The sequence below is a fragment of the Equus asinus genome, chromosome 5 (genome assembly GCF_041296235.1).
Source record: "Equus asinus isolate D_3611 breed Donkey chromosome 5, EquAss-T2T_v2, whole genome shotgun sequence".
Taxonomy (NCBI): domain Eukaryota; kingdom Metazoa; phylum Chordata; class Mammalia; order Perissodactyla; family Equidae; genus Equus; species Equus asinus.
In genome coordinates, this window is record NC_091794.1 from 26,841,690 (window position 1) to 26,855,345 (window position 13,656).

General features: G+C 35.4%; 1 protein-coding gene across 1 annotated transcript in view; it reads right to left on the minus strand.

Moving 5' to 3' along the window:
- UBXN7 (UBX domain protein 7) overlaps positions 1–13,656 on the minus strand; it is a 41,945-nt gene that overhangs the window by 12,401 nt on the left and 15,888 nt on the right. Inside the window, exons 3-5 of the mRNA XM_014868126.3 lie at positions 12,463–12,530; positions 6,686–6,751; positions 5,320–5,432 (exon numbers count right to left, since the gene is read on the minus strand). Coding sequence (XP_014723612.2) covers positions 5,320–5,432; positions 6,686–6,751; positions 12,463–12,530 — 247 coding nt within the window. The remainder of the gene's footprint in view (positions 1–5,319; positions 5,433–6,685; positions 6,752–12,462; positions 12,531–13,656) is intronic.

The window sequence follows — 13,656 nt, forward strand, 5'->3', positions numbered from 1 at the left end:
CTCACGTATGATATCTAGAGTTTTCAGTATCTATACATTATTTACATTAATTGGCATACTTGTATATATTTATACTGCCCATTTTAAAGCATTTTTCAAATTTAAATAAACTGCTTTTCTTTTATCCATTGTTATCTGTTATGATGGCTAGATTTTTACTGTACATTTAAATATCTTTACCTGAAAATGATTCCACAAACAACATCAAAAAGTCACATAATTCTACTGTATTGTCTCTTTCAATTCCTATCCAGAAACATACCTCTCCTTTTCAGTAGATGTAACCAGTGTGTGTATATTACTTTATGTTATTTTATTTTCTTCAACATCATTTTCTATACATATTTCTAAATATCATATTATTAGGCATGTGCTATTTTACAGAATCACCCTAAACATTCAGTACAAGCTGCTGAGGGGTTTTTCTTTTAGGGTTATTTTCCTAGGAGTGGATTTCAAAAAATGACATTACACAATCAAAGAATGTTTTAGAATAATCTCCAAAAGACTCCAATTTACAGCACAAATATCAATCATCAGTGTGTACTTTTTGCCTCACAGTTCCTCGTCACTATAAAGACCTAAGAAATGTTGTTGAATAAGAAAAGATGGCAGAAACGTAAATGAGCAAATACTTCCTCAAATTTTTGCACAGGAAAAATGAAAAAAGCCATAGTTTTGAATAATATTGTCCTGGAACAATATTCATTTCCTAATCAGTTTGAAATGAGAAAAAAATCTCAAGAATCAATTAACTCATTATAACAACTGAAGAACATATATCATTTTGAAGGTACTGGAAAATGTAAGACTAGGAATATCTTCTGTTTTAAAAAGGATTACACAATCTTACAAATACTGTTATCCTCTTTTTGGTATGAATCTCCCCAGAGAAAATCATTTTCTAATATTTACTACTGATTCCACGGGTGAAATTCTAAAAGTAAGCATCCCTCTATTGAGGCAGGAAGCTGTATTTAACTGGTCAAAGGCTTATCTTAAAGTATATAAATATAGGAAAATAACTCCTTGCTCCTAGGAAGTAACACTGTTCCACTTACTTTCTTACCTACAGCATGCACAGAGATTTAATAAATGGGTGATGAATGAGTAATTATATTGTCTTTATTGACTAAAAAGTATTTGAGAATAAAGAAAAAAATCAACACACATTCTAGACATTTGAGAGTATATGTCCCGATAAGAGGGTAAATTTATGTAAGTCTGCCTCATCTACAACACCAAGAAGAAAAAAAATGTATAACACTAATAAAAGTCCAAAGTTTAAAAATGATGGAGAGTCATTTGTTTTTGTTTTAAAAAATTCACTTATTCATGTTCATCCTTTCATTAATTCAGATTCACTCACTCAACAAATACTTACTGAGTACCTACCATGTTTCTGGTACAGTTATAGATGCTGGAGTTATAGCAGTTACCAAAACACAAAAATCCCTGCCTTCATGAAGCATATGTTAGGGAGAAATCTCATATCAGCAAAAGAAACTGAAGCTGCTGTTAAGAAATTACTGCTAGAAAGAAGTACCCAAAGAAGACATGAACTTCACACAAAGCAATAATGGTTGGAGGGAATATAAGAAAGTTTCAGAAAAACTTTATCTTATATATTTTGTATTGAATAGTATTGATCTAATATATTTCTACTTGCATTTATAGCAAGTACTTTTGAAATTAACAAAATACTTTGGCAACTTTAACAAATAAATATGCTTTTCTTATGAAACAAGAAATACTACGGAAATTGTTCTGATTCTTTCTGTATAATATACTCCACATTATGCCATTCAATTATTTAACAAAGATTTAATGAAGGCTAATCATGTGCCAGAAACTCTTCTAGGCACTGTGGATACACGACAGTAAATAAACAAAGTCCTTGTGTTCATGGAACTTACAGGCTAGTGGGGGAAGAACAAAACCCAAGAAATGTTCTCTCGCCGAGGTCAGACCATTCATCCTAAGTGCCTTGCTCACTCAGTTTCAGCTTCACTGGCTTTCCTGGCTATATCAGAAATATGCCAAGTTCTTTCCAACATCAGTACCTTTACACTTAATATTTTATGTGTTCTTCCCCTGGACCTTTCTATGGTTCACATTTCCTCACTTCATTTACGTTTCTGCCCAAATCTCATCCTTTCAGAATCTTCCCTGATCTTCCTATCTAAAATAGTCCTCTCTCCTCACAATTACAAGCATATGTGAAACCTACAAAATCAATCTTGCTTTCAATTCCCTGTAAAGAACACATGCACCTTAATGCCCCAAAGCAAACAAAAAATAGCCCTCCTCTCTTCTTCCCTTATTCTATTTTATTTTTTCACCCAGCAACTATTATAACCTGAAATAACACTCGCTCTCTGTCAAACATATATATAAAATACATATACACTAAATATATGTTATATATATTTGTTTTTGTTTTTTATTGTATCTAGTCTGTTTCCCCTTCTAGATTATAAATTCTTGGATGGCAAGGACTTTGTATAATTTGTTTACCACTATCTTCCTGTGGCAGAAACTGCTTATACGCACCAAATACCCATTTTCCCCTTCTTCCTCCTAGTAACAGAACCTCCAATTTTTAGCTAAGCATCTAGACTTCCTAGTGTTTCTTGCAGCTCGGTGTGGCCATGTTGCCAAGTTCTGGTCAATGGCATGTGAGCAGAAGTATGTATACAACTTCTAGGTTGTGCCTTTAAAGGGAAAAGGTATACCCTTCTCAGCCCTCTTTCCTGCTGGCTGGAAAGCAAACACGGTGGTAAGCCGCCTTAAAACATGTGGACAAGGGCAGGCAAGACCTAGGGAATAGCAGAACAAGACAGAAAACTGCTCTCCTAATAACTTCATATAGCAGAACCATCTCAATGGCCCGGACTTCTATCTTGTTTAAGCTACTGTTTATTCTCTTCCTAGTCTCTATCACATGCAGCGAAATCTTTATTCCACAATATAACCCCCACACCTAGAACAAGGCCTTGCAATAGGAGGTCTTGGTATTTATTCAAGGAACAAGTGACTTACTCAGTCTCTCATTTGGTTAGCACGAGCCAGACCCTAGAACATAGTCTACCTGTAGTTACATTAAGAAAGTCTAATTTCTAAACCTATGGGCCCTGCCTGAGCAGCCAGAGCATCCCTCCAATTTTTAACATTCACCTCTCTAAGCTTCAATGACTTAATTTTGAATATTACATACCTAATTTTTATAAAACGAATGGATATATCATTAGTCATAATGAAATGTCTGCTTTTTCTGGGAGTGTTTATGTCATTTAAAGTCTTGCAAATGATAAAGGTTAGTATTATCATTGAAAAAATCAATAGATTGTTACAAACAATATAGGTCATGAAATACAAAGAAAAAAAGGTGATATAACTTAACAAAATGAATCAAAGTTCAGAGGACAATACCAAAATGATTCACATTTTCCCTCAAGATCAAGCAGCAGATTAACTGCCTTTTATGAGCCCAAAGTGACCAAATTAAATCAAGCTCAGAGTTATTTCATTATGCCCTAGAGCAACTCAGAAGCTAATAAAAATAGAAAACATGTCAAAACAAATTCAGATCCTTTTCGTCTTTCATATTGCTGCTATTCTCTCTCAATGGCTGTATTATCACCAGAACCAGGGAAGGACACGCAGAAAAGCTGCCTGGAACACTAAAAAGGATAGGCACTGCCATATTAAGATCATGAGGGAAAGATGAAGAAAACTGAGGAGACCTCTGATCTGATATCTATGAGCTGCCTATGGAACTCCAAAGATTCCCTCAACTCTAGACTTATTTACATGACAAAGAGAAACCCTTGTTTGGTCAAATCACCATAATTTGGATTTTCTGTTACACGCAGCCAAACACTTTCAAGTTTTAGAATTCAAAAAATTAAAACTGAAGAACAAGCTTACAGTTAAATTTCTAATCCTAAATATTTCATTTAGGCTACCAGAAGAGTATTTCAAAGGACAAAATTTTAGAAAACAGTAATTCACTTTAAAATAGTTATGCATTGCTTAACAGGGATACGTTCTGAGAAATGTGTTGTTAGCTGATTTCATTGTTGTGTGAAATCAGAGTGTACTAACATAAACCTAGATGGTATAGCCTACTACACACCTAGGCTATATGGTACTAACCTTACGGGACCATCAGTGCATATGCAGTCCGTTGTTGACTGAAAGGTTGTTACGTGGTGCATGACTGTATGTAGCTACTAACATCATTTTTTTGGTTATTGTTTGGCCTACTTTATCCTAACAGATAAGATTTACCCAAAATTTAAGTGATTTCTATGAAAATGCTATTCTGATTCAAAAGAGCATTAACAAGCTAATCAACATACACAAGTAAGCTGTCTGAACACCTCAACAGAAGAGTATTTAAAATCCTAACTATAGGGGCTGGCCCTGTGGCCTAGTGGTTAAGTTCCTGCCCTCCGCTCCACTGCAGCAGCACAGAGTTTCGCAGGTTTGGATCCTGGCCGTGGACATGGCACCGCTCATCAGCCCATGCTGAGGCGGTGTCCCACAGTGCCACAACCAGAAGGACCTACAACTAGAATATACAACTATGTATTGGTGGGCTTTGGGGGGAAGCAGCAGAAGAAGAAAAAAAAAAAAGACTGGCAACGATGTTAGTTCAGGTGCCAATTTTTAAAAACATAAAATAAAATAAATAAAATCCTAACTATACTCATTTGTTTAACAAATACTATGTTCCTATTAAATGCCAGAGACTGGGTCCCAAGAACTATCAAAATAAAAAGAAACATGTTTCCTCTGCCCTCATTAAGCTTCTAATTTAGCAGACAATCAAATAAACTTGCTCTGGAAAGTTTTTCTTTGGCTTTAGCCAAGTTAAACCTAAGAACTGAGAGAGAATGTATTCTGCAACTACAGAGGTATTTTTTTTTAAATGCATTAGGTTCCCTATAAAAATATGGCCAAAAGATACCTATAAACAACTCAAAAATGGCCCAAAACACATGTACATGATTCTCAGCAGTAATCAAAGATAGATAAACTAAAAAAGGTAAGATTTTTTTTAAAATTTCATCAAAATGGCAATGATTCTAAAGTGATACCACATAAGGCTAATAAAAGGACTTTATCAAGCAATCTCATATACTGCTGGTAGAAACATAAATCAATGTAACCTTTTATGTATCTCATACTTACATTTATTAAGGTGCCAATTCTCTATATGCTCAAAACTTTTTTTGCTCTTGGAAAGAAAAGAAATGGCACTGAAAATGCAAAAGGATTCATAGCTAAGGCTTAGAATCTCCAACAACTTACTGTTTCAAAGCTGCCTTTATGCATCAAATCAATGGGTGGCCGGAATAGATCTGCAAGGGTAGTTAGTTTCTTATCTATTGCTCCTCCATTTCTTAACTCTTGTTCTTGCCGAACTGCAACACAGAAGGATGAGAAAGTTTCAATCAGCCATAAAATAAGTCATGAATCTGGCAATATAAAAAAACATGTATCGGTTGCAAGAATTACTAAACAATATGCTTGACTGCAAATGCAAATGCAAGTATCTAACACTGACCGAAAAAAAGATACAAAGTGAGGTGGGGAGAGTCTTAAAACTTGGTGATGCTCTCTATCCAAAGGTAAAGATAAAAGCAGAAAATTATTTTAGAGTCACCCAAACAAAATATTTCCTTCACATATTCAAAACTAACTTTAGCACAGGAGAAAACTTCCACCTCCATTAATCTAGATCCGAAAGTGATCCTAACATCTGTTGTTTCTAGCGACATTCTCAATCTTCAAAGATTCTTACAGTGAGAGAGAACGACCTCTATTGTCACCTTCTTCTGAGAGGGCACAAGATTCCCTGGATGATCTGAGTTAGTTTGGGTTCCCCTTCAATTCTCTCCAAAGTTAGAAGACCTACCTGTGCCTCAGTGAGCTCATTGTAAGTCAACTACAAAATCAACCATGGTCCATGAGTTTCTCATGTATTGTCTGAACATAACTGTCCCTCTCTTTAGGATTTCACTGCTAAATCAGTACTAAACCCTCTAAAAGTATAAGGCCAAGATTCTCATTCTAATTTGCTCCACAGAAATATATAAACCTATTCCAAACAACTATGGCCAAAATGTTAATAGTGGCTGCTTTGGGTGGTATGGCTTTTTCTTCTATTTTTCAATCCCCTACAATAACCCATTTTTCATTTTGGTCATTCCTTTAATTAACAGATATCAGGATCTTAAGGGAAATCAGTTTTTTATTATAGTCAGCATTTAAGAGTTCATTCAGAAGCTGATTAAGTTTGTAAATTACCAGATTTCTGACACTATCTCCATTTCTCTTATTATTCTTCTATCATTTTGGAATTTGGAATAATTTGGAATAATTCAGCTCAAGGAGGAGTTAATAACAATCAGAGACTGAATTCATAATTTCACTTTTTAAATAAGGTGATTCCTCAAAGTAATTAGGCCTAATATTAATTATCTTTTTTTTTTAAGAACAACATATATAAAACAAACTAGGATCTTGACCTATAGGGGAGCATATGGGTGCTTTTCTACTTGATGGTTTTATATGCGGAGAGAGAGAGGGGAATTGAGGAAGGAGAAAGACAAGGAGGTAGGGGAGAGGAAAGAATTGAGAGAGAGGGATGATAAACTGGTCCATAGATACCTACTAGTTTCAGTTTGAAAATCCCGGAAACCATCAAATATTGAACGTGCAGGTCGTCGTCTTTTAGGAGCTTTAGGGGGGAAAAGACAGAAGTAATATAAAAATTTAAACATTAATTTTGAAACAATTCTAAAAACTTCCCTATCTATAAGTATTTCTTGTTTTAAAACACTCAGATTCATAACGGTACCATCCTTCAAAAAACAAAAATTTTTAAAACTTTCAAATCATTCACAGGAACCATTCATAAAAACCTTCAAGTCAACCATATGAATGATTGATGATGGTTAATTACCTTAACCTCTTAAGCCCAACCATTTTGTTTTACAAATGAGAAAATCTGTAATTCTGCCCCACTTAGGAGACTTGACCAAACTTGTGTAAAAGATAAGATTTTGAGGATGACTCCCCGTGGAGATGAAGCTACACACATGCTGCAAATATCTAATTCAGGTTAGCCTAAGGGATCTGACTAACCTTTGGTATAACACTTGAGTAAGTAAGAAAGTTCTAACCCATAATATTTAAGAACTACTTCTTAGTGAGTAGATACACATGTAGATGTATAAACACCAAAGAAATTTTTAATTCTGGAAGAAAAATTTTTCCCACAGTTACATGTAATGGTTTAGTAGCAGAAAAGTGAAGAGAACCAAGGTCTTTTGGTATCCCTCTATAGTGTCTATCACCCAGTCCTTAAGTATTTTACAGATGAAGTGTAGAAAGCAATAATCAAAATGTTATCTTCCTATATGTATATGTTCTTAACCCCCCCAAAATTTATAAGATCCTTTATATACATTACAATAAATAAGGGCATTTAATGATTCTTTCAGTAAGAGTAACAGTTATTAAGTTGGCTTATGGCACGCCTGGCCAGCATGTAACCAGAACAATGCTCCATGTTAATAAATGATGATTAGTAGTAAGCTTAGATAGAAAGTATAAAAAAGTCTCCTAGACCATGACAAACCATCTTTTCCAACAGCCTGTGGGATAATTTGGGGATAATTTTTTATTATCCATTATATGGGATAATTTTTTCTATCCAAGAACTAATGAGTAAAAAGCAAAACAAAACAAAAATACCAAAAAATGCAGAACATGTAAAAAATCAGGATCATGATATCATCTCTAGGAAAAGGGATTTGGTTTTTTCAAAAACAAAAAGGGGGTCTGGCCTGGTGGCACAGTGGTTAATTTTGCACATTCCACTTCGGTGGCCAGGGGTTCTATGGTTTGGATTCTGGGTGTTTGTCAAGCCATGCTGTAGCAGGCGTCCCACATATAAAGTAGAGGAAGATGGGCAGGGATATTAGCTCAGGGCCTGTCTTCCTCAGCAAAAGAAAAAAAAGAGGAGGATTGGTGGTAGATGTTAAATTCAGGGCTAATCTTCCTCCAAAAAAAAGACACTTCCATGTTTTAGCTTTGTATTGAATTTTTAAATTTAAATTGAATTTTATTGGTATTGAATTTATCTAAATTAAATTTTAAAAAATTTAAATATTGTATTATTTCCCTTTCCCTCCCTCCCTTTATAAGTAAGAATCAAGGAATGTTATTCTTTTCAATCTTGGAACTTTTGATCAAGAGTTCCTATTTCAAATATATCTGTTTCTTGCAGGAACAGTACAGCTTCTCAAATAATGCCTTCTTGAAAAATCATTATCAGACACTTTTTAACCATAACAATTAAGAAAGTAAGGGTATCTTAGGATAAGACATAGAACAGCTGTCTGAGAAAGGATATTAACTACTGGGAAAGTAGTACACAAAAGGTAGTTTTCTTTTACTTTTAAATTGCCAAAGGCAGGCCAGTCAATATTCTACATCGGTACACACACACACAGACACACACACACACACACACACACACACACACACACACTCTCCCCCCCTTCTTTTCCCAGTTTAGCTCTTCTGTATTAGGCACTTGATCTCCTCGTGATTCTCACCAGTTTCTCTTACTGCTAACTTTCTACCCAACCTCTTTTATTTCTTGGTTCATAACCTGCTCCCATTTTTTCCCCCTTATTTATTCTAAGTGTAACCAAGAACCCCTCCTCAGGCCACAACACCTCTAAAGCCCTAGGACCATTATTATTCCTGCCTGCCTCTTCAATATGTGGCTTCCTGATTCCTCCAAACCATGTGCTATAGAGCAAACATCACTCCATACTCCCTACTGCCCACATGAGTGCTGATCACTCAGATCAAACAGGCTAAGCTACAAAGAGCTAAGAGATTCAAAAGGAGCTTCATAGTCAGAATACGGGAGTGGGACAAGTGGAGGAAAAAATTTAGTGAGAAGAATGGCACTGTTTCACAAATCTCTGTTAATAACAGGTTTAAGAGAAGAAACCTGGGTTTTCAGATCTGCATCTGCATTCAATCTGCTGCTATTCCTTTAGTTCAAGCATATGAAGAAAATTAAAATTCAACTTCACACAGACATACAGTTGTAAAAGGGAGGAGAGTATTTTATAGTTTTAAGATAACTGTGAATAGTCTCCTTTCATACTACACCAAAACTCAACCAGTGGTAGTTTCTTAAAGGTTAGCTGCAACATAGAATCTGAAATCTTAACAATGAACTTTTCATACTCTGCTCCATTAAAATCCATTGGTCTATGTGGTGGGCAGTCTCTAAGATGACCCCCAATTATCCCTATCTCCCGATATTCATAACCTCTGTGTGAATATCTTGAGTATGGGCAGGTTTAAATGGAATGTGGCAAAAGTGACGTGATGGGATGTCACTTCCGAGATTAGATTACAAAAAGATGGTGGGTTCCATCATGGGCTGCCCTCTCCGGCTCTCTCATTTGTTCTGTAGTAAGGAAATGATGTCTCTAGCCAACCAATAGTCTCAACAGTGAGCTTAGAAGGAGATCCTCCTCTATTCAAGCTTTGAGATGATTGTAGCACTAGGTGACACCTTGACTACACCCTTCTGAAAGACCCAAACCAAACACACTCAGCTAAGCCACACCAGGATTCCTGACCCAAAGAAAATGTGAGATAACAAATGTCTACTGTTTCAGGAAGCTAAATCTTAGAGCAATCTGTTACACAGCAACAGATATCTAAATCTATCTATCTATGCAATCCATCTTACAATCTGAACAGATCTTTTACCTATGCATGATTTTATAATATCGTACATTGGTCATTTGAAAGTATTTATTCACTGAGTTATGCAAACATTCCAAATATTGACCATCTCATTATACAATATATAAAAAAAAATCACCATCCGTTAATGTCACACTAATCTCATCAGAAACCCTTTAAGTATCAGGAAGCTACCAAGCTCACAATTGTGGATATAAACTTTCTAAAATTCTAATTTCTACCTGAAAGCTTTTTTCTTTTAATCACTGGTAACAAATAACGTCAGTTCTTTGCCTTGAGGAAGCAACAGGCTTTTGTTCATATTGAAGAAAATGTTTGCCAAACGCCTAAGACTAAATAACTATAGTTTGTCAGCAATCTTTCAAGTAAAAATAATGTTCCATTAAGAAAAGCAGCTAGTTTAGCTCACAACTCAAACAACTGTACAAGTGCTTTTCCTTAAAGTAACCACAGTACTTCAGTATGCAGAAGTGCTTTACACACATTCTACTTCATCAAACAGAATAGTTTAAAAATGTGTACTCAGAGGTCAAGATTTAATGAAATTAATTTTTACTGCTTCATCAAGAACACTATTAAATAAAATTGGCTTTTTTTTTTTTTTCTGCTTTTTCTCCCCAAACCCCCCCCCAGTACATAGTTGTATATTTTAGTCGTGGGTTCTTCCAGTTGTGGCATGTGGGATGCCGCCTCAGCATGGCCTAATAAGCAGTGCCATGTCCACGCCCAGGATCCAAACTTGTGAAACCCTGGGCCGCCAAAGCGGAGCACGCGAACTTAACCACTTGGCCATGGGGCCGGCCCCAAAATTGGTTTTTTTTAAAATTAAACTGCGAGGGGGCTGGCTCCGTGGCTGAGCGGTTAAGTTCGTGCGCTCCGCTGCAGGGGCCCAGGGTTCAGATCCTGGGCGTGGACATGGCACTGCTTGTCAGGCCACGTTGAGGCGGTATCCCACATCCCACAACTAGGAGGACCTGCAACTAAGATATGCAACTGTTTACGGTGGGGTTTGGGGAGATAAAGCAGAAAAAAAAAAAAAAAAAGATTGGCAACAGTTGTTAGCCCAGGTGCCAATCTTTAAAAAAAAAAAAATTATATTAAATTAAACTGCGAGTATGTGGCAGTGAAGAACTCAATGCATAATAGTACAGTTTGGTGCCACTGCCCTGATTCAATTAAGATGCAGCAGTTTGACCCATCATTGCTTTTGAACCGCCAGTCCAATGTCAACACAGTGAAAAAGGCAAATAACTTCTTAATATTATTATGAAAGTAGTTTTGATCTTACAGACCCCCTGAAAGGGTATCAGGGACCACACCCCCTATACCATACTTTGACAATCATGCTTTAAATCAATACTGTCCTAAGAAGAAAACAGTTCTCCAAAGAACTTTTTCAAGTTATAATATGGTCTAATAATGAAAGTTAGGATTGACTTGTTAACTGTATAATATCACTCTCATCCCTCTCCCTTATGTATATCAAAGCAGAGGTAAAGGAACAAAGGGGGGGTTTCAAATGGGAATTCTTTTGTCTCTGCTCAACAGTAAAACAGCACAGAATCTATTTCCTGTAGTCTTCCCCACTCAAAGATCCTGTAAAGTTTCCAAGGGCATTACTCCTCAGCTCCAAAATCTATTCATAATATCTACATGAAAAAAAATTATGAATAACTCTTTATTACTTCTGGTACATTAATAGCACAGTGACTAGCTGAATCGAACAGTCCAAAAAGTAATTATACTTCAATATTCAGATCTTACAGTTTTCTCCCTCCCATCTTTAATTCTGAATCTTAGACAGTATATTCTTTATTTCTCACTACAGTAAACTCCAAAGCTGACAAGTTAAACATCAATCTTAAAAAAACTCGCAACTGAGGTGCTTTTTCAAATCGAAAGAGATGGTTTACATAATTTTCTGCATCCTTTCCTTACAATTTATTTCTTCTCCTTTATTCTAGTATACCTGCAAAACTTTTTATAGGCCTATTTCTCTGCATTATTGTTCTCAATATGTATAATACACATTCCTATGTCTTTGTCCAACCAGATTATATTTTATCTTCTATAATATACCTATTAATGCCTAAAATATTTGGCTCACAAAAGATAAATAAGTGCTTATTAAACTGAAACTATAAACTTTCTTCAAATCTGATTAAGTGTCCCATTTACCACCATCTTTTCTATACACCCTGACTGGTATTACAATTTTTTTGCATGGATTAGGTATTACATTTTCTTTGTTCAAAATATGAATCGCACTTCTAGAAATTAAGCAAGAGCGAAGGCAAAGAATATCAAGACAGTAAAGATATGGCAGTCAAGTAGGTATCTAGAAAACAAAAAATAATCAGTCTTTTATCTAATGATAGATTCGTTTCCATTATAAGGCAGCAGTTCTTTTCGCTAATTTTCCTCCTTTTGGCATTCTGCAACAAATATCAACATTTTAATCTTGTTCACTCTTTAGAAAGAACCAACTATGTGACTTTCTTGAGGGGAAATTACAGAATTACAAGATAAGAATTAACTCTAGAGATAACAACCTCTGAGCAGGGCTTCACATCTTTTGATAGTTTCACTAAAATCCTAAAGACAACAATAAAGTCAAGTAAAGCCAAGGAAAAAAGTTGAACTTACCACCAAACAAAGGTTCTGGTTCCACCAATATTTCCTGCTTTTGAGGAATTGGAGCACGAACTTCTTCTCTATTATAAAAGGGGGGAAAATATCAAAAGGAAGTTTTCTGCTACCTGTTCTCTCTGTAACTATTGCGAATGCATTCAAATTAACAAGTAAAATGAACACCAGACTTAGTGATTTTTAGGAACCACAATGACAAATGATTGTTAGATGGTTTCCATATAGAGATCAATCAGAATAAAGTACCTGGCACAGATAGCTCAAATGGTTTACAAAGAGAACAAACTGAAAAATAAAAAATATTTCCACTTTCCTCTCAAGTGCTCTACCCTAAATTCTCTCAGAGAGAAAAAAGAAAAAAAAATTTACACAAAAAGAAAAATGACAAAAGTTAATGGAAAAATACAGGCTTATTAAGCAATATCACATTACCACTATATGAAATAATTAAATCAGATATATTAAAATAAGCATAAACAGGGCCAGCCCCGTGGTGCAGTGGTTAAGTGCACACGTTCCGCTTCTCAGTGGCCTGGGGTTTGCCAGTTCGGATCCCGGGTGCAGACATGGCACCGCCTGGCAAAAGCTATGCTGTGGTAGGCGTCCCACCTATAAAGTAGAGGAAGATGGGCACGGATCTTAGCTCAGGGCCAGTCTTCCTCAGCAAAAACAGGAGGACTGGCAGTAGTTAGCTCAGGGCTAATCTTCCTCAAAAAAATAAAATAAAATAAGCATAAACAAACATGCAGGGAATTTTATGCTAGTTATGAAGATGGCTAACACAGGTATTACCTTGGATTATTTATTAAATAGACCCTAACATATACAGAGAAAGTAATTACTCATCTTTTAAAGGCCAACAAACTCTTCGAAGTTTACCTCCAGAGAGTTTACTAATAATACATCTCTTCCAGTAAAAAATACTCATTTAGATATACTGTAAAAATGGTGTATGTTCCTTTAAATATCAGTTTAATTATTTTAGGGTTTTAATTCAAATATTAAACTCTGCTGATTAATGTTCATAATAAGTAATAGTAAATTCCAAATATATTATCTTCTCGCTTATAATAAATGTTAATTTAAGTTAGGCCTAATGTTTTTCACTCAGGTGTTTCTAATAATAATAACTGAGCTTAAAGCACTGTTTTTGATTTCTAAGAGTTCAAACTCCAAAACATGCTTTATGAA